At 37.6% G+C, this 22,032-nt stretch overlaps 1 protein-coding gene across 19 annotated transcripts in view; it reads left to right on the top strand.

Moving 5' to 3' along the window:
- Positions 1-159: 159 nt before the first annotated feature.
- The window catches only part of CAPS2 (calcyphosine 2), a 32,233-nt gene continuing 10,360 nt past the window's right edge, over positions 160-22,032 (top strand). Inside the window, exons 1-13 of one of the 19 annotated variants that reach the window (XM_030478954.1) lie at positions 173-194; positions 2,024-2,130; positions 4,513-4,559; positions 5,865-5,910; positions 6,028-6,147; positions 9,270-9,443; positions 10,143-10,271; positions 11,914-12,033; positions 15,562-15,629; positions 17,989-18,108; positions 19,222-19,296; positions 20,806-20,901; positions 20,997-21,108. In XM_030478954.1, the coding sequence (XP_030334814.1) occupies positions 2,053-2,130; positions 4,513-4,559; positions 5,865-5,910; positions 6,028-6,147; positions 9,270-9,443; positions 10,143-10,271; positions 11,914-12,033; positions 15,562-15,629; positions 17,989-18,108; positions 19,222-19,296; positions 20,806-20,901; positions 20,997-21,108 (1,185 nt within the window). In that variant the 5' untranslated portion in view covers positions 173-194; positions 2,024-2,052. The other 18 variants (XM_030478959.1, XM_030478957.1, XM_030478955.1 and 15 more) reach the window with 18 other exon arrangements.

The following is a 22,032-nucleotide window of genomic DNA, read 5'->3' as shown; positions in this document are numbered from 1 at the left end:
CATTTCCTGGTTTATAATTGCATAGCTTTTAAATAGGCCAGTTACAGTGCCTGAACTCTTGCCATCTTTATTCTTAAAGGATAATAACATAGATTTGGTTTTATGTAGGAAATCTACTGTAATTAAGGGACCAACCCTGTTACTGTGCCACTCACTGGAACGGAATGAATTGCTCATTCAGGTGTAGAAATGTGGTACATCTTTGGTTCTACAAATGGATCACATAGGCTTGGAACAGTATCCAGAAATACATCCTTAGCATCAGTGTATTAGGCAACATCTCAGTTATTGCAAAACTAACTTTGGAAAACTGATTGACCAGAAAGCCAGGTTTCTCAAGAGGTGACAGTTTCCCACAAGACAGAATGGATGAAATTGGACAGAATTTGATTTTTAAAAATAACTGATGTAGATCTGGTCATTCAGGACAACTGGGAGTGTTAAAAAATTAATTGTATAGATATTGTCCTCTGAGATAAGTCTAATTAAAGTGAGCTGAAATTTCAAAGCCATTGGTCAGAGGGGATGAAGGAATGGCACCAGGGGTGCTGTGCTGCTGCAGTGTTTGCTGTCTGGCTCTATCACTCGCTCTGCTGTGAGCAGCACGGGTGCACGTCAATATTGCTGCTGCCGCCACTGTTGCTTTACTGCCTTGGACAGTGTTTGAGTCATCAGCCTCTCAGTTCCTTGCTCTTTGGCTGCTGCTGCGACTGGAAGCCCTTGCCTATGAGGCCTCGAGCAACCGTTCACCCGTGAGCCTGTTGCTGCTATTTTGAAGTCTCTGGTTTCAGCTGCCCGGATCTGTGGAGCACACTGACCCGTGCAGCGCCCAGGGGCTCAGCTTCCCTGGCGGGGGCTGCGGGGGCTGCGGGAGCCGCAGAGCGCTGCCCGCCGGGGCGCGGTCGGTGTGCTCAGGGGGCGGTGCTGGGGCCCGGCATTTCCTCGGCAGGGGGTCCAGGCAACCCGCCTCGCCGCTCAGCGGCCGGGACTGGCCCCCTCCGCGCCGCGGTACCCGGCGAGGCCCCGCGGGTGGGGCTGCGGCAACGTGACAGCGCGGGCCGCGGGGAGGGCGCGTGGTGGGGTGCGGTTACCATGGAGACCGCACGGGCGTGGGGCGGGCCCTTCCGTCTGCCGTGCGTGTCCCGGCGGTGAGACCCGCTGAGACCTCGGCCGTCCCCGCCGGCGCCCCGGGCCTCCCCTGCGCCGGCCTCACTGACTTCCCGGGAGCGTACAGCGCTTCTCTGTAGCTGCTTCTTACGGCGTTGTTCTCTGTGGTAAAGTTACTTCAGCGCGTTAACCGTTCAACGCAGCAACGCTCCCTGCCCCCTGTGCCTTCAGCTGGGAGAATACTGCCTTCCGCCGAGAGCCGTGCGACCCTGAGAAGGTGTCGGCTCCTGGTTTTAAGAGCCCTGAGAAAGGGGGTTCAGATAGAAGGCCGGCCGGTTGGTAAGCAGCTGGGTGGCCATCTCCGGTCCAAGTAGGCCCTTCTGCTTGCTAAAGGAAAGGATACTTGGGAGGTAAACCTGCTCAGTAAGTAGAAATGTGGTCAGGTTTGTGAATGGTGATTTGAAAACAGAGTGTCTGGTTTCTAGGAATTAAATGACTGGAGGGTGGCTGTGCTCCAGGAGGGCCCTTACCTCTTCCTGCAAATACCTGAACATACATGGTGCAACTGGGAGCCAGGCAGCAGCTGTCAGTGAAGAGTAAAAGAGGTTTGATGCTGTCAAGGGGTAGCAAGTTAGTACTGCTGGTATGAGAAGTTATCGAGACGGGTAAGGGAAAGAGGGAGTTAAACTTGAGGCAAAGATGGAAATTTGAGCAGGAATCTGGTTAAGCATTAGTAAGGAAAGACTGAAATTAAGATGTGGTGAAAAAGGAAAGCCAGTAACATTTCACAGCTTGCTGAGGACAACACCCAAATTATTGGTGATAGACACGTTCTTTCTAATGCAATAATGTTTTTTTGCAGAAGTACTTACATAAGAAATACATTATTTTCTCAATAGCCTGTTCTGTTTTTCAGTTTATTCTGAAGGCTTTCATTGACTTTGGATGGATTTGGAAGTTAAAGGGGTTGCTGCATCCCCTCGAAGGCAGGCTCAGCTGTCAACGAGGGGGAAGAAACATCAGGTATGTTACAGAAGGCTTGTAGTTGTTTTCCTTCCTTTCTTTGACATATTAACAAATATTTTAATCATACTTCAGAAGGTTCTTAGTTTGATGTTATAATGCGTTCTGTGGAGAAGGAAACTTAAAGAAATTACTTTTGTCAGAAACTGATAGTTTATCATGACAGCTTCTCAAATGAAGGTGAGAATTGCCAATTAAAACAGCTGCCCTACAAAACCTGGTATTCTGGGTACTTGTCAGGGATATGGAGAACTTGGGAACAAACTAGTACTTATGATTTAGAGCAGCAGAGGCTGGATCCTGTACTGTGTGCTGTCTCAGGCTGTTGGTGAAATTGGCAACAGATTCATCTGGTTTTGTGTTTCAAGACAGCAATAAAGTAAAGCAACCCCCAAAACATAATTACAAAAGGCATGATTTGAGATTGATGTGTAAAATGAATCCCAGTGCTCTGCATTCAGTCTGAAGAGGAATCTTGTTTTCCAGATATTCCTAATAGTCTACATTTTGAGGTAAGGTGGGTTTGCAACCCTCACAAGGTCACTGTAGCAGAAGCTTTCAGGCTAACTTGAAAGCCTAATTAGTATGAATGTGATCTTCGATTCTGAGGGCCACTGTTTTTATTTTAGCCAAAGTAAATATTAATCTTGTTAGTAACAGTTGATTTTTCTCACAGATAGTGTGTACTTTATGTCCATGAAGTAAAGTTAATTAGTAATCTTCACTCAGCCCCCCAGCACCCATTTAACTTCCTTATTTGCTGGGTGACCCCATTAGGAATTCTTGGAATTTGACTGCCAAGTTGCCCTTTTCCTTTTATGTTTGTTTTAGAATGAAAAAGGAGCTTTTGTAAATTATATCATATCAATGTTATAGTGTTAGCTTTTAACCAGTCTTTTGAGAATGAAATACCTGTGAACGTCAAGAACCTTTTGGGGCATTTAGTGTAGGTTGTAAAAGAAAAGAAATGTCTGTTTTTCTCTAATCTCTCATCCCTTTTTTCTTCCCTTTCTTGCCCCCCTCAGTTTCCAAATTTAGACTCCCTAGTCCATGTGATTCTTGGTAGCTTGCAAAAATAAATCATAGATTAAAATTAGTTTGAAACTGTGTGCTTGACCCTGTAAATTTGGACAGTCCAGGATGATTTTTGTTTGCTTTCTTCCTGATTTGATGACTTCTGGAAAAGAAATTACATTCAGACCTTAACATATAGAATGTGGTATGTTCTTTGTCTTACCACAGTTGAAATGGTACAAAAAAATTATATACTTGTGATTTAATGCTTTGCTTTTAGTCTTAATTGTGTTAGATCTCTTAACTGCTTTTTACATCTTTGACCACAAGGTGGGGGTATTTATTATGCGCGACCTTGCTGGAGAAAAACTGTTGGTTTTAAATTCTCTTTTTTGAAGGCACTAGAGGGTACTGTTGCTGAACTGTGAACTTCTTTTTCAGGAGCAGGTTTACAAGGGTGTGTGGCAAGAAAGGAATTACAGTTTTGTGGCTGCTCTCAAACCGTGAAAGGTTTTAGAGCACCACTGGAAATAGGACGTCTGCTCATTTCAGACTGTGATGCTGAGATCTCTGAGCTGAAGAGTGTGAAAATAAAGATAATGGCCCTGGTTTAGAATATCCCTGAAACACATATTTTTTTTTTTCAGATTGGGAGGCCAGCTAGGGGAATTGTTACTGTGTGCTTGCCCAAGTCAAACAGTCTTCCTTAGGGATTTGTTGTTGTCTTCTCTTTAGAAAGCTATAGTGGAGTAGATGGAGCTTTGTCTTGTCTTTTGTCTTGCCATGTTCTTGCTCATTTGAGTTTGGAGAGCCATGTGGTACACAGCCATGCAAAATAAAGTGTGAGTACAGAAACTGCCTAGTCACCATCGTGTACTGCTATACTGAAGCTGAGGTCACACAGTTATACCAGACACGAGGCCTTCTTTGGGGTCTGAGCTGGCTCCTTGTGAGCCAGCTGGCTGTTGGTATTGTGGTTTTGGTTTAAGGGTTGGCTGAGGAGTTGGTTCCCAGCCAGCAAGGACAAAGTGACGTAAAACCTTGTGAGTGATGATTGTACAAAGCCTCAGGAACATAGATTATTTTTAATGCATTATTAATAGCTGATGTGGATGATATCTGGATTCTTAATGGCTGGAAATCTTTCTGTCATGATGAATATTCAATCTTTTAGTCTTGTGGTCCGTAAGAATCAACTTTCAATGGAAAGTTTTTGTTTTGTCCTTTTGTTAGTAGCACCTCAGTTAAATCTGTCAGAGAGATACTTTGAGGCATTGGTTTTAAATATTCCAGTGGAAGTTGAAAGAGAGAACTATGTATCTTAATCCTGATCCCCACAGGTATGTAATTAATGTGTCATTCTTTTAGGGCTGGAGACCAGATACACGGGCTACTCGTGGTCCTCGCCCACCAGAGTAAGTCTGCTTCTATTTCTGATCAATTTGTTTAATTCTGCATTATTAACACAATGCATTTGCATTTGTATTGATATGCAACTCGGTGCTCCATTAAATTTGTCATCATAGGTTTGTTTTCTATGATTTATATTTAGAGTAGAATATTTGATGCATTATTTACATTGGAATTAAGTTGATTTACATTTCTTTGAGCTTACCAGTTGAGTTGTACTCAGAGCTTTCACATTTATACTTAGTCTTTCTTGCATATTTTAATATAGTAGTCTGCAAAAGGAGAAAAACCTTGACCTTCTTTGCAGGTATTACAGTATAAATTACAGAGCAACTGTTATGAAGGGTTTTACAAGCAATGGAAAATTTTGTACAGTGCTTATAAAATGTAAGTGACTTCCTCAAACAAGCAACCTCTGCTATTCCAAGGACCATGTTTGACAGTTTAGTTTTTTCATTTACTAGAATGCCTTACAGCCAATGTAACCTTCTACATTATTTTACAAGTATGTGTGACCACAACCTTGGATTGTTCATATTGAACATCAATTTCTGTGTACTGTCAGTCATTCTCTAACTTAAAAACACTGGAAATTAAGGAGCTCTCTTATTCCAAGAAGTAATCTTGTTATAATAGGGTCGTTTGGAAATACTGGTGGTAAAATTAAAAAAAAAAAAAAAAAAAAAAAAAAAAAAAATGCATGGTCCTCCAGGATATAGCTGGAGTAAAGGCAGAAGGCACAGAGATGCTTTGGTGAGTTGGAGATGCTTTAATTTCTTTAAGCAGAACAAAACACTGAAGTATAATTGGCTTCCATTGTGTTAATCTCTTACAAAAAGTTCAGAAGGTTTTCATCCCAAGGATCTATTGCTCCCCTGCTGCCTCTCTGTTGACTGATTATAGGGGGATGTTGGCACAGGCCTGCTATGGAAGACAAGATTTATGGTTCTTTTAAATCAATAAGGAATCCCTGATTTATGATCTTGTTGCAGCAGATCCTGTTGGGGCGTGAAGAGAAGCCAAGGTGGCCACGCTGGGAGTGAAGAACGGCTTTTCAGGGGCCCTTTTTGGCTGCCAGTGCACTCTGCAACTGGGAAAGAGGAAAAGCTCAGTGGCCAGTTCCTGAGCTGAAGCAAGAGGGGCTAATAGGAATTTGCTAAGTAGGCCATCTCTAGTTGTAGTGAAACTGTTCATAGCTGTGAAATTTTTTTGGAAGGAGCTAATAATAATAAGTAAAAAGCAGTTTGCTTTTACTGTAATTGAAAAATAAGAGAATGTATTGCTATTAAAATGGTTTTAACTTCCTGCAGGGTGCCATGCCTGGATCTAGGGAGGCTGGGAGATTCTGATGAAGAGGTAATTATAAATCTGTCTTGAATAGTTTTTAGAATTCATGTGTCATGGGAGTTTATAAAAATACCACTCTGAATATAAAACAATTATGATTGCTTGTCGTTTTTTCTGTAATTTTAGGATGGGGACTCTTACATACCATACAGTGGAAGTTATCCTCATGCATGCCCTCAAGATTCATCTTCAGATTGGAGAAAATCATTACAAAAGCCATATGCACAGCATCATCAGGCTCAACAGGTCAGTCTGTCGCTACAAATATCTTTAAAATATAATAGCATGGGTTGGGTTGGGAGAGACCTTAAAGATCATCTAGTTCCAACCTCCCTGCCACGGGCAGGGACTCTAACCACTAGAGCCGGCTGCTCAGAGCCCCTGTAGCAGTAATTTAGAAAAGCATACTTAGCTTTCCTACACAAATCTCTTTATTTTTTTTTTCTATTTTTTTTTCTTTTGGTTAAACTCATATCTCCAAATGCTATTGGTCCAAAATATTTTTGGAAAATACTTTTTACTGAGAAGCCTCTAGAATATTTTAAAAATCCCATTTTATTATGTACCTTAGCTCTTTGTTGGTTGATACGCTCATCCTTTTCATTGTGCTCATATTTGAAAAGATGTATTAATAGCCACCTTTATGAACAATTTGTCAAAGCAACTGAAAAATGTAATACTTTTGAGGTAGCATGTAACTTTGGTTTATCTTCTAAACAAAGTGGAACTTATAATAAAGTTAAGATGGATAGTAGTCAGTAACTGTATGATTGAACACAAAACTCAAGTTTACAAACAGTAAGTATTATTTCTATGGAAGAATAGTTACTTTTGGTGGACATGAAACTTTAGAAGTTACATACACCCATTTCATAATGGCTTTTTCTTAAGTCTCTTGTCTTTAAAACGGAACTGTGATGTTAACTGTAGGATTATGGCCAATTTGTTGGATCGCTTTTATTGTTAAAATTTCTTGATCACATAGCAGCATATTTTTCCCCTGGATGACTAAGAAACTTAATCACCACTAATCTTAGGTGCTTTATAAGGGAAATCAGTAGTTCATATGCTAACACTCTGGTTTATAGTTCAGTACAGCACTGAGAGGGACTCTTCATCAGGGACTATAGCTGTAGGACAAGGGGTAATGGATTTAAACTTACACAGGGGAAGTTCAGGTTAGGTATAAGGAAAAAGTTCTTTACTGTGAGGGTGGTGAGGCACTGGAACAGGTTGCCCAAAGAAATGGTAAATGCTTCATCCCTGGCAGTGTTCAAGGCCAGGCTGGACAGAGCCTTGGGTGACGTGGTCTAGGGTGAGGCGTCCCTGACCATGGCAGGGGGTTTGGAACTAGATGATCTTAAAGTCCTTTACAACCCTGACTATTCTATGATTCTCTCTATATAAATACCTTACATAATCATAGTAAAAATCTTACTACTAGCTTTATGTGTTTATTTGGTTAGTGTGCAGGAAATACCTGAACTTAGCAATGTTATCTCCTTTTGGAAGAATTGGAAAACACTGTTCAAAAATCTGTTATTTCAAAAATATTTAACTTATGTAAACCTAAGAAATCCTGTAATGAGTGTGTTTAAAACAGAAGTGTAGCTAGAGGGGAAAACAATTATTAATTAATTTGTACATAACCTATGCCCCTTGAAATGAATAATATAGCATCAGGGCAGTATTCCAAACTGGCTGGAGCTCAAGGTGAATCTTCCAAGATCATAAATTTATATGTTTCCCTATATAGCCAAATGGTTTTTCAACATAAAAAAAAACAAAACAAACCAAAACAAAACCAAAACCCAAACAAGGCATTTAAATAAAAACTGAATTGGTTAAGTTGTGGTTTTTTGTTTGTTTGTTTGTTTATTTTTTTAAGTAATGGACAAAGATATTCTCAGAATATCTTTGGTTTTCTCAGATATTCTCAGAATATCTTTCTGGAGAAGATTTTCATTCTCAGAATATCTTTGTGCTCAACATAGGTATTTATGCATGCCTCAAGGTGTATCTGAAAACATGTAACTAGGGATAGGTTAATTTCCTCTGTACTGCATTGCAGACATGTGAAGTGGAAACATACTTGAGTTGCTGTCCTCTTTTTAGGTCTGGATGCCTGTAATTTCACTGCTTGCTTTACCTTTTTTTTTTTTTTTTTTTTTTAAATATAAAGGTCATAAATATAATTCTGTTTAGTTGCAGGAAGGCTAATGGAAGGTTGGTATGGCTTTGTCTGTTTCTTAGGGTTTTCTCCCTTTCTTCTCTGCTTTTCTTTACCTCTTGTTGCTTCCTTTCTGCCTTCATTATGCCTTAAATAGTGAAATGCTGAATATGCAGGAATGTGTCTTCTGTTCACTTACCCTCTTTTGCTCTTCTTCTTTCTCTCTTTTTGCCTGACTTCCCCCCTTTCTTTTTTGTGGAAAAGATTTTCAAGCAGTTCTAAAATATTTTAATGTATTCCTCTGAGCGACCTTTATTTCTGCATTGCTTGCTTCTGGGGCCCTGACGAGCATTCCTTTAGCAAGATATATTCCAGCTTCTTCAATAACAGACTATGTAAGTAAATCTTCCCAAAATAGGTCACTTTTTGAAGAATAATTTAGATATAATCTTACCATTCAGCAGTTAACCAATGAAGGGATGTGGATCCTCTTTTGAAAGAGAAACCTGCCCTTTTGAGAACACAAATCTTCTGAGGTTTTGAGAAATGGTTTTCTAGAACAGGACTGTTACACTGCTGTTGCAAGATGAGATGCTAGGTAAGGCCATCTTAGTTTTGTTAGTGTTGAGGAGTATCGCAAGTATTGAAGGTGTTGGTTATTTAGGGAGAGAAAGAATAATGGAGTCTTGGCCTTCTGTCATTGCTGCTGTTCCTACTCATCCAGCCTCCATTGTGTCGAGCACCGAAGTGGACATAAAGTTAGGAAGGTACTTAGCCTTGTCAGCTGATGTTGTCATAGGGAAGGAAGTCCAAATACTAATACTCATCTGCCATCTCAGAATTAGAACTTTAGATTGAAAAAATCCATGAATCCATTTTCAGCCATCCAAAATCGAATGTCAGAATTCCCATTTTCGTAGTCTGTAACATTATATTATAGGACAGAACCACTGAATCTTTACTTCTCTCTTTAAATGTGATATAAACCCATTTAGGTGTGTCCTTTCTAGATTAAAAATAGCAGAATATGAAGAACTCAATGAAAATTAAGCCTGAATATGGAGTCACATTTGCATTTTTTCTGCATGTGAAATAGAGTGTCAAGAAGCTTTGGAAGTTATACTGGATGGGAGTTATTATAATGCTGTTCTTATTCAGTAGATAAACCAGAGGCTTTGATACTGATTTTTTGCTTTAGCATTCTGTTTTGGAGCAGAAGACAATACCAGAAAATCTGCCATCCCCAACAGACAGATATAAGCTGAAGTATCGGCAGTATGAAGCAGATATGAAGGAAGAACATAAGCAGTATTCTCAGAGAATTGCAGAAAAGAAAAATTACCTCCTTCAGTGTCCAGAAGCTTCAATAAAGGTAGAAGCTGGCAAAGAAGCAATTTCATTTTCAAATAGCAAACATGCATTGGTATTTCATTACAGTGTTTGGAGAGGTTTGCATGTGTGTATAATTAATTTCTTCCCTGTTTTTATTGTAAAGAAATAAAAAATGTGATTTCAGCATCTAATGTGGTGTAGGAAATAAAATATAGGAAGGTTGTTTCAGTTGTTCCAGAGTAAGAAACTGAGGTTTTCTGATAATCTAAGTATGCTTGTATTCTCTGTTAAGAAATGTAACATTTGCCCTCAGTGCATCTCTAGCCTGAGCATGAAGATTATCATGATTGATAGGGAAAAGTTTGCCACCTAAGAAGATGAAAGACAGCGCGAAGATCTTGACAAAATGTTATTTCCAAATATAGAAATGCATTTAAGCTTTTTTATTTTTTAAATGTAGAAGTATATTAATTATTATTCTATTAAATTATGACTGAATATAGATACAAGCGAACAAAGAAGAAAATTAAAAATAAAAAAATAAAAAAAAAAAAAAGAAGTGAAAAATGTAGTCTGTGCCTTAGAGAACTGCTAACACTGAAAATGGAAAGGAATATGGGGTTAAAATAATGAAACATATTATCTGTACTTTTTGCTTTGACATTATGTAAGATCCAGTACTGTTGGACTGCAAGCTGTATTAATTCTGCCAGGTTTCTTTTATGTTTTTAAATTAAAACTAAGATGCAAACAAGGGAAGATCAGTGGAGAGAAACTGGAAAACAGAGGGATGAAAAAACCCCAACTTTCTTCTTGTTCTGGAAGAAATAGTGGGGAAGGGTGGTTGCAGAGAGCAAGGTACATCATTGTAGGTGTAAGGAAATAGGACAGACAAGTAAGCAACAGTTGTAAGGACTGGCCGAATGCTGGACAGTGCTGAGGGTAGATGACCATTTAAGAATCTTAATGAAAAGTTAACTATGGAAATGTTAAAGGAACATATTGTGCTCGTTGCTTTTTAGAGAAAAGGTTTGTGATGAGTAACGAGTTTACTGATTTTATTTGCTTAATGTTAAGTAGAATGAAAAGCAAAGGTCTTGTATAAGACAAAGATTGTTTCATGTATCGTTATTAATGTTTTGCATGTATTGTTGATAGTTTTAAAGGGGCTTTCTCCTCTTATAGTCATGTTTCTAGTGTTCAGATAATAGTTGGAGAACCTGCAAGTACCTATAAGTAAACATTCTGTGAGTAAAGGAGTCGAGTGGAAAAAAAAGTTCTGCTTTTTCTTTTCTTTTTTGTGTTTGGAGGCAGTTAAGATTGTCAGTTCTGGGGATTTGTTGTAGTGTTACCTTTTTTATTAGTAATTCAATTCCTGTGTACAAGTCTGACACCGTCCTGGTGTCTGTTTTCCAAGGAGTGACTGCTTTATATTCTGTGCTACAAGCCCATCAAAAGGGTATTTACGGGAGCAGCCAAATTACTCTGAAACTGAAGAAATAGGTGGCAAGTGTTTCATGTGAGAGAAAAAGCAGGACTGCTTATTCTGGTGATTTTGGGTTCTAGAAAAATACTTGCTAAGCACTAGAAGCCATTAGTGTCATTTTTTTACGACAGATTTTATTGTAATGTCTATCACAATGATTTTCTGGGTTAGACATTATCACTACCTGATTAAATTAATAAATCAAAATTTCTTTACGTTTCAAGATAATTACTATTTTATCTGATTAGTGGAACTTGTAATAGCTTCTTTTCAGAGAAGAAAAGTTGCTTGCAGAGGAGCATAGCTAACAAAACCTACTGGTGTGATTTTTTTTTTTTTTTTTTTTTTTTTTTTTGTTCCCTCCTTCCTGACTTCAGTAAACAGTGAGATTTTCATAATTTCTTAACATTCTTCATGTAGGAGAGATTTTCATAATCTCCTCAGGCTGATTTACAAGTAATCCACGACAGTCTGTTAGACCCAGTTCAGCACTATGCTTTGGCTTTTCCCTGTCTAGACTGTATTTAATTTTTTTGCTGGTCAAAAAGCAGCATCTTTGCAATGATGAACTTTGATCTGTATGCATGATGGCAAATCATAGAACCCGTCAGCTTCTCTTGGCTGTCTTGAGCAGAACAGAAAGGATGAGTTCTTGCCGTCTTCAGGGAGGTGCTAACAGTCTGCTTTCTCTGACTTGCTGCTGATTTTTCATGAGGTTTGTACAAACACAGTATTATTGAGAACTTTATTATTTCAGTATGGTTGATAGATGGTAAGTATTCAAAAGATATAAGGAAAGACTAGAGAGCAAGATTTGTAAGTTTGGTTTCTGTAGAAAGCTAGGCTTAAAAACCCCCTTTTTCTAATTAGCTAGAAGTGGAAGAAGTAGACACTTTGAGGAAAGAAAGAAAAGTAACTTTTAAAGAAAAACTTTTAAAAAAGTTGTTGAGGAAAATGTGTTGGGTTTTCGTTTTTCTTACAGTTAATTAAAAGTGACTTATGAGAAGTGTGTATTTTTGTGTAGGGTACACAGCTTGAAGATGGACATGATGATCTTACAGCTCTTGATGAGAAGGCTCTCCTGCAACAGTGCTATACAAGCAAGCCCTATAATATGCAGCACAGTATAAGGAAATCAGAAGCTGTAAGTGTTTTGGCTGGTATTATGCTGGTAACTGTCTAGATTTGTAGAATGACTTCCCAGATGTTAACTGAAGTTAGGCCTTTGGTGATTTGGTCCTAGTATGCAATTGTACCCATTGAAATCATGGGAGTTTAAGCATTTGTTTCAATGGGAGCTGAACTGAGCAATCCAGTCTGCAATGCTTGTATTTTACACAGTAATGTATATAAATAAGAATGCAAATTATGAATAATAAATATATACATACAACTAAGATTAACTGTGAGTTGAGTGAACCTAAGTAGTGTTACATTTCCTCTGGTCTGTAGCTTGTACCTGAGCCTGTATTCTATGATCCGTGGATTCCATCAGCTCTTGCTCTGACTTGTTTCTAGAGTAAACAGGCTGTTTTCCCTCTTTAACTCCTGAAATGGAGGATGTGGTGAGAACTCGTTTTGTAAGCTGTATGGGCTCTATTGCTGATGTTAGACTGGGTCAGCCACGGCTTTGGATGGAAACTCCAAAGATGGAGTTTCTGAAATATCTCTAGGCAACATCTTCCTGTGATACACTACTTTCCTTGTGAAGAAGTTCTTCCTATTTATTATCCATATAAGCCTCCCAAGGCTCAGTGTGTAACCTTTGCCTCCTGTTACACTGCCAGTGTCAAAACCCGTTTGGTTCTGTGTTCTTTGTAGCTTCCCTTTGGTTGTAGATGTTTTTTCAGAATGCCTCATAGCTGCTGCTTCTGCAAACTAAACGAACTCAAGCTCCCTTAGCCTGTCCTTTCAGTTGCTTTGGCTCTGATCCTCTGTCAGATCCTTTCCAGGTTCTTCTCATCCCTATTGATCTTGAGAAGGAGGGAGCCCTGAAAACTGGAACCAAGTATGGCCTCACTTGCCTGCGTAGAAGGGATTTAAAACTTAAATGGGCATACCCAATATATTTATTTCATTTCTTACATAGAAATGTTTTTTATTCTTTTTAGGACTGGACAATAGGAGTCCTGCCTATTTAGGCTGTGTTTTGAATTTAGGATTACTTACAATGATGAAGAACCTTGAGATTTGATATTGCATGATTCAGTATTTGCATATGCAGTCATGGCTTTTATAACTGTTTTTTTAAGGTATAGCTGAACACTGCATTCTAAGTTTCTCATGGAATACTAAGCCATGAGAAATTTTATGAGATTGTAAAAGTAAATAATAATTTTTATTTATTTTGTTTGCTCATCACTGTGCACTGCATTTTGCATCAGTGCAAGCATTTATTTGATTTCTAGTCTTGTCAAAGTGAATGTGGATGTTGTACTACTGAGGTCGCAATTCACTTTCATGATTAAAAAAATCTTTTCAGAAAGCACTTTTATGAAGAACTTCAGGAACCTTGTGTTTGTTACTTTTAGAATAAATTAAAAAATTGAAACGATAGGGTGAAGATAATGGAAAAAAGTTCTGAAGTATCATTAGAGTAACTACTTACTGTTAAATCAAATAAGCTGAAAACATTGAGAAAGGGAGCAGTGCAGGACCACAACGGGTACACTGCAGCTGGCATGCCTTAGGAGGAAGCCAGCAGGTATCTGAGCAAGATGTCACTGGGACCTTGAGAAGCCCTTATGTTATTGCTTAGCACTCATGGTTGCACAGACTGTCTGTCTCTTTCTAGGAGCATCTCTTAGGTTCTCTCAGGTTCAAGCTTCTGAGAGTGGTAGGAATAGTGGAGAAAAACAGAAGTAGTAACTGCATACCTATTAATTCCATTGTATTCCGTTTGTAAGAATACACAATGTTAAAATTTCCCTTTACTGTAATCATTGCAGAAAACTCCAATGTTGAAGTAAAATGTCTCAAGTTTTCTGTAGTTCAGGATGAAAGTTCTCTTTATATATACTGATTATAGTACAAGTATCATTGCCAGTAGGTGCTATAGGTGCTACATATAATAAAAGTAAGTTTTGGGGGAAGAAGGTTGGTTTTCTCTGAATAATTGTATTTTGTGAAGAAGAGGTACTACTTTTTAACCAGTGAGAGCTGCGGCAAGTTCAATGTTTACCTCAGCAATATTGTAAGTTCACAGTAGAGCTTTTGTCGAAGAGCTGAATGGAAGATGTTCCATGGACGAGTACATCTAGTGACCTAGAATTCAACTGAAAATCAAGGTGTAAGGTTTCTTGTTTTTTAAAATGCAGGTTCTTTTCAGCATGCTAGCATGTTTGGCTCTGTAAGTCAGGGTCCGTGGTATATGTTGTGTTTTAACAAACATTGCTCTATATTATCACTGTGTCGTCCTTTACATAATGCTTTTTAAAACATCTATTGTGACAGTTGATGGGCAAAGATTCAGTAACTCAGAATAAAGAACCCTGTGGTTCTGATAGATACAAAAATTAAAGGTGAAAGCAAACTAAAAAGCCTTCTATCTCTTGTAATTCAGAAATCCTTTAAGGCTTAAAATCAGTTTGGAATAAACACCAACTAGTCTGGTGTTACATTATTAATTTGGGGTTTTTGGTTTAGTTTTTTGTTTGTTTCTTTGGGTAATGCCAATCAGTATTTACTTGAAGGTTGTGAATTATGCCCAAAACATCTCTGTAGAATTAGGGATTATCCCTTACAGTTACTTGGTGTCTTGGAACCAACTTCCAGTTCTTCTTCAGGCATGGGAAGGCCTGATGTATCTAGAATTTGGTTGGCACATAAGAATTATGTGAAAAAAATAACCAATCAGAAAAATATCTTAATTCTTCAGTTTCAGAATACCTACAGAGTTGTCAAAAAGCTTGCATAAACCCCCACAGTAACAATATCTCTGTATTCTCATATATACAAATTATTATTTTTTTTTTTTAAAGAGGCATATTTAAGTGCAGTGAAAAAGTTCAGAAATCTGGAAGATAAAATGAAGAGAGATGCTGGGGCCTGGTGGTTGCCAGTGGCCTCCATGCTGTCCTGGAGCCACGCTTTGGTTTCTCTTTCTGTGAAACAAATTATGATCAACGCCTGAGCACGTTACAGGGAATGACAGAAAGTTATGGTTCGGTGTTACTCTAATAAAAGTAATAAGATCATGTTAAATCCCTTTCCCCTTAGGACTGGCCTGTCTCAGCAGAAAGTTATTGTGGCATGCCGCAAATAAAAAATGTGCCTTGAGACTAAGTTTTAAAATAATTTTTTGACTAAATATTGCTGGAGGTAAAGTTTTATTCTCTGAGTTGGAAATTGTATCAACCATGAAACCTGGAATAGCGTGAGTTTCCTCATGCTCTATTGTACTTACAGAATTTATTGGAAAAATGCAGAGATAAGGATGCTGTCTGTCAACAGAAATACTAGAATTCTTGTATTTAGTGAAAACTAAGTATGCATAGACAATTTGACTGTGTAGCAGAGAATATTATTTGTCTATTTGTTATGCAAATAAAAATATGGGGAAAAAGATTAATTGTGATATTGGGTAAAATTGTGACCTCTGAATGCTGTCTTAAAAAGTAATTCATTATTTGAGTTGTCTGGTGTTATATATTTCATTTGCTCTCACTTGCAGGAGGATGTTGCTGCAGAGAGGAGAAAACAGGCTGTGGTAGAACAAGTGATGGTGGATCAGTTATCTAGGTAAGTGAATTTATAATGTAATATTTCAGTTTTCCCTACAGAAGAATTTGTATCTGTGTGGATTTTCTTGCTTAAGAGGTATTTTGATCATCTTGTTCAAAGTCTTATGCACTCTATGTAGTGTTATTATCTGCAAAAATTCTTTAAGTGAAAGGTCTTTTTAATTTAACTTAAAATATCAATTTAAAGTGCTATGTGTAAGTCCATTTTTTTTTTTCTGAGAATAGTTTTTAATTTTATACCTGAATCTAATTTAAGAACTTTACAATAGCACTAGGTCTCAGCAATAACCCTCTTGCACCTCTGCAAAATATATTGATGCCTGCTATTACAAATTACACTTCAGTATTTATTGCCTTCTCTAAAAATCTTAGGTTTATTAATATACCTTTATTAGTATCAACACAACATCACTGAGGCATAAAGGAATATTACACCAATGTTGAGAAGGTAGGGGAAAAAAGGCACAATGATGGATCGAGTTGATCAATGTTGTGTAGGAAGGCTCTCTTAACTTCATTGCTATCCCTCTAGCTCCAATGAAACATTGCTTCCATGTGTAAAGATCCCTTTATATTTTCAGGAAAAAAAAAAAGTAACTTAGAAGTAAAGATGAGTATAGTAAAAACATTTTTCTTTATTATCTTTATTATTATTCCCATAAACTTGTTCTTATTTTTAAGCATGCTTTGGCAATTCAGGGCTTTATCTAGGTTGTCTGGTTACAGCAATATAGGATGGTGCAAGCTAGTTTAATACAGTTTCATGTTACCTTACCCTTGGTAAAAATTATCTGTGGGTAGGTCTACAGTATGTTGCATTCTGTGCTTAGTTTGCAATCTCTGTAGTCATCTGTACTGATGTTATAGCCGATCACATCTTAAGACTTCAAGGTTGAAATATTGTTGCACTTCAACATTTTACTTTTTCATCACTGCATTCCAATGTTTAAATGACCTGCGCTGTTTAAAAGTCTGTTAATGCTTTTACACTGTTTAAAAGCTGAGATATGAAGAAAGCTGCCTGAAGAAACAAGACTGTCATGAAACACAATGTTAAATTCCAAATGACAATGTAGTAGGATTTAAAATATGGAAATGTTCAGTGCAGAAATCCTCAATTTTCAACGAAGTGGTTGTTCCATATCATATCTCTACAAAGGTATAGATAAAACAAATGATTACAGAGATTATCTTAAAAATGTGCTGGTTGTGTTGAAGTGTTTCAGTTCTTCTGATGTTGGATTAAACATACTAGTTTGTGCATCTTGTATCGCGGATGTTCATTTTGTGCTTAACCTCCTTCAGCTGCTTTGCCTTATTTTTCCCCATGCATTCCTTCTCCTATTCTGAACCCTTCTGCTGTCAATGTCAAAACAATATTCAGGAGTGCTGCAGCTGCATCAGGATGAACTTTTAATTTAAAAAACCTCTCTGTTTATGTTCCAAATATAACTGTGCCAGTACTGCCAAGCAAATTGGTATCAGAGAGCAGGATGTTAATCGGAGAAGATTAGTTCAAAACTGTTGCATGAAAAAATCTATTAAAGGAAACACAAAGGTGTTTTGATCTTTTTTTTCCATTATTTTTTTTAGTAGAGCCAATGTCACAGTTAAATCAGTGTAACTGATGTGTGCAGAGATGGATCTCCGTAGATCAGAGAGCGAGTTTATAAAATTATATTAGCAGTGCAAAATTATTGTTTCCTTCTATGAACTATTTCAATAAAGAAATATAAGAATCTAATTTCTTTTTAAAGGGTGTCTTCTTTTGTTAACTTATTAAACTGATACAGAGAATATCAAAGTACTCAGAAACCAATGAATCTATTTAGTTTCTGCTCAGTGGGAGTTTGAGATCCTGTGGGCAGTACTTTGCAAGAGGAAGTGCCGATGTTTTTGTTGGATGATGTCACTGGCCAGTACTAGTAATCTGCTGTCAGACAAAATCTGCTGTCACAGATTTTGCAGAGAGACATGGATAAAGAATGTCACTGGTGGAATATTTACAGAAATAGTGGAAGTGAGAAAAAACCACCTTCTGTAATCCTCTAAGATTTATTTTTCTATATACCTATCTAAAATATACTTTAAATAATGCATATATCCATGTGAAGTTATTGTGTAGAATATTATTGCATATAATCAATTTTGAGTAATAGACCTCAGAATTGGTAAAAACAAACAAAAAAAGAAGCCCACAAATTTATGCAAGCTTAATGGATAACTCCCAAGATTTTATTGCTGTGTTATTCGTGTGTTTCGGTTTTGGTTTTTTGCTTTCTTGAATAAGAATATGTAAGATCTGAAATTCAAATTTACTAATAGTCAGAGGGCTTCTCCCTGCTCTTTCTTGTCAGAGCTGTTATAAGTGATCCAGAGCAGTCTATGCCTGCTGATGTTTACAAGGAAGCTCGAGGACTTCTTCAACTTGGGACGGCACCGATGCGTCTTAGAAAAAGAACGCTGCATGAAACAAAGTAAGTTTTCTCTAGCAAAATACATTTCCTGTTGTATTTTTACTGGTTTGGGCTCTGCAAAGTCTGTTTGCTTTTCCGGATGTTTTATTTCTGGCTTGGATACACCAGTTCTATGTGAGGCCTTTTTTGTAGCCTCCCCATTCTTATAATTGCCTAGTGGGACCTTTTATATGGATACTCTGTGTATAATGATTGATTCACAGGGTTTATAAAATCTGGGAGAACATTCTTAAGCTTATGTTGATATTGTTCATCACAGGGTTTTGCCAGCCTTTTCTGAGCTGTTGAATGCTTGCAATCTTGTCATATCCTTTTAGAGATTCCTTTCCTGAGGTGCATAAAATTGCATAAATATGCATCTGTAATGCTAATGTAGATCTTCACAATATAATCATACTTTTCTTTCATGTTTTGATTTTTGATGCAATAATTAACTGTGTTGATGTTTAAATGTCATTCCTGGCCTGTGAGCATTGAAACAGTAACTCCAAGGGCTTAAGAAAAACTGAGAAAATACTGTGATCCTTAAGATGAAGGGAATCTGCAGGTGTGAGTTTTGTTGTGTTAATCCTCAACATGCAGGCAAACACCTCTGCTTTGTACATTTTAACATCCTGCTCTGAAGTCTTTCTCAATAAACATCATCTTTGTATTCTTTGTATTTAAAAGGGGGGGGGGAGGGGGCAACAAACCCAGTTTCAATCTCTTATATCCATCACATGGACAAATCTCCATGTCTGGAACTAGTCATATGTCCAATATAAAATATCTAGGTGGGTAAAGTAGCCCAACTTGGATATTTGTGCAAAAAACCATTGATTCATGGAAGTATGCTGAGTGGCAAAGGTTTAATTCTTTATATAAGTGCGTGTAAACAAAATACCCCATTCATATCTATGCCTTCTGTGAATGTACTCTCATAATATATAATTACAGAACACCTTCCACAGTACAAGTCTGAATTGCTTTCTAATTCAACTATGCAAGATCATCTCAGCCAGTTGCCAAGGATACTGCATTTCACATATTTTGCTGTTTTGAAACAGTTGCTTTTTATGTAAGGTTTCTCTGTGAGCATATAGGTATCATTAACATGCTGCATTATTTTCACAGAATACGGACCAAATCAGGATTAACTGAAAACATGCTCTCTAACAAGTTACGCTTTGATAGTAGGATTATATCAAGGTAATTGCAAATTCTGTGAAGCTTTTTAGTTCTATGATTTTATGAATGATGATCTTTACTCTCCTGCACTAATCAATTGCACCAAATGGTTCTGTTCTCTATGTTTAGAAAAAAGTATGTGCTGTGCGGGTGTGTGTATATATATATATACACACATAAATGTATAGTACAAATCGTGACATGGATGGTGCATAGTGGCTTTACAGTCCTATTGTACAATGCTGAGATGCGTAAGTAATGTTACGTTACCATCATACCCGTACCTCCATGTAGGACAGTTAGCACAGAGGCTGTTTAAAATAGTGCTCTTAGTTGTTGCACCTCGGTTGATGAAAAATTACTTTAGCCTGTGCTTTAAGTCCAGCTGGTAACTCAGCACCACACAGTTGTTCGCTCACACCTCTTTTTCCCACCACTGCCCTGGGCGGGATGGGGATGAGAATCGAAAGAATGTAAACCCCATGGGTTGAGGTAAGAACAGTCCAATAACTTAAGTACAATATACTACTACTACTAGTGATAAGGGAAATAACAAGGGGAGAGAATATAAAACTAAAAGGGCAAAGGACAAAAACAATAAACACAAGTGATGCTCAATACAATTGCTCACCACCTGCTGATCAATACCCAGCCTGACCCGAGCAGTGAGCTGGGCCTTCCGGGTAACTCCCCCCAGTTTATATACTGGGCATGACATGCTGTGGTATGGAATACCCCTTTGGCTAGTTTGGGTCAGGTGTTCTGTCTCTGCTTCCCCCCCTCCTCCCTGGCAAGAGCATGAGAGACTGAAAAATCCTTTATCAGGGTAAGGACTACTTAGCAACAACTGAACCATCAGTATATTATCAGCATTGTTCTCAGACCAAAGCCAAAACACAGCACTAGGAAGAAAATTAAATTAGCAGTACCAGACTAGAAAGAAAATTAATTCTATCCCAGCCAAAACCAGGGCATAGCCTTGTCTTAGTATGTGGCAACTGCTGTGAATGGAAAGGGTGGCTTTGTGTCTTGTTTGTAGGTCCTTATGTATTAAATTTGCAGGCTTAGGGCATCTTTGAAAGTGCTCTGAATTGAGTAGCAGTGGCATAAACATTCTTCAGCTCTGAAAGTGGCATTTTTCTGAAGAAGTGAGCTGTATAGCTGTTAGACATAGCTGGGGATTCAGCCACATGGCTTCGTATACCACAGTAAATGCAGTAGTCCTGGTGTAAGTAATCCTTTAGTTAATGAGTGAAAATTACATTTGTATACTAAAACATGCAGCCTTGAAAGGTGCTTTTAACATTATGGAGAATGGCATATTGCGTTAAAATATGTCTCCAAATCCAGAAGTCGAAGTCCATGGTGGGTTAGGGAAAATAGCCAGATACCTCTTTCAAAGAAAAATATTTTACAATATGCAACATTGGGAATTAACTCACATTTCAGAACAAATGTTATTTTTGTTTAGATTGATTGGATTTATATAGATGCAAAAACATTAAAGGTGTTTTTCATTTTTCCTTCTAGAAATGGTCGCAATGCTTGTAGAGAGTTGATTGGATTTTTTTTTGCATGTGACAGATCCCTGACTGTGTATGAATTTCGGCAATTTGGAAAAAATAGGTAGGATAAATTACTCTTATTTTTTTAAAAAAAAGGCTTTAGAAAATATTTCCCCCTGTATCTAAGAAACTTAAATTTAATTGTTTTAATAGCAGTTTTGAATTATTTCACAGAACAAATGCCTTGCCTTTCATTCAGAAGGGAGTTTATCAACATCAGCGTGGACAAAAGAAGGAAAAAGCTTATGATCTTAGTGACTTCTATATTGTAAGTGTTCTGCTGAATGTAAGGCAACATTGGTTGGTGATTTGAGAGTAATATTCAGATATTCGAGTTGAAAATTGTGATCTGCATTTCAGGGAAGACCAAAGGTCTTTCCCCTTGGTTACATTTTCAAATTAAAGATTTTCAGAGGTCTGGATTGTTTTGCTGTTCCACGTTTTAGACGTGCCATTTTTGGTTTTAAATTAAGCTGTAGTTTGCAATTTTCCCACTAGAGGGTACAAGACTGCAGACAGTGGAGACCTTTTGTGGGAAAAATGAACAATTCGGGAAGGAGAGTCCTGAAGAAGTAGTAGACCAAAGTACTTGTTAAAAATTAGTAATCTTTGCAAGGTCTGCTGGAATTTTTGACACGAGGCAATGATGAAATATTTTTTAATCATGAGGAAATTGAAGGTTGTTTTTAACCTAAAGTTTGAAAATGTTTAGCACCAGCTGTTTAGAGAAAGCTTTTGAAACAATGGTAAACTTCATATACCAGCTAGTCTAATGACTGAGTACAAATCATACTGCATCTTCTATACTGATGTACTTCTGTAGTGGGTTAAGTGCTCCTGATTTATAAGTACTTGGGCAATTTTTCAAGTACAGAGTGTTTCCACTGAGTTCTTCACATCCTCCTGCAAATCTTAAGTTTAGTGCAAAAACCATTTTTGAATGAAGTATTGAAAATAAAAGAAGACAACATTACTTTTTAGAGTACTTAGACTAATCACCTGCCTAATCCTAACTATTTACATGTGGCTATGACATAAGAGTTTCCAAGATGTAATAGATTACTTTCTTTACGGTATGGAGGTTGAAGCTATTTTTTAAATGTTTAAGGGTTTTTTAGAACTTATTTATTGTCATGTGTATCTTTGCAACCTGCAGATAGAAATGTGCAGCTTCTGAATAAAGCTGTGAGTT

The sequence above is a fragment of the Strigops habroptila genome, chromosome 3 (genome assembly GCF_004027225.2).
Source record: "Strigops habroptila isolate Jane chromosome 3, bStrHab1.2.pri, whole genome shotgun sequence".
NCBI classification, from domain to species: domain Eukaryota; kingdom Metazoa; phylum Chordata; class Aves; order Psittaciformes; family Psittacidae; genus Strigops; species Strigops habroptila.
Note: the sequence above shows the minus strand (reverse complement) of the source record. Positions and strands in the feature narration are given on the sequence as shown.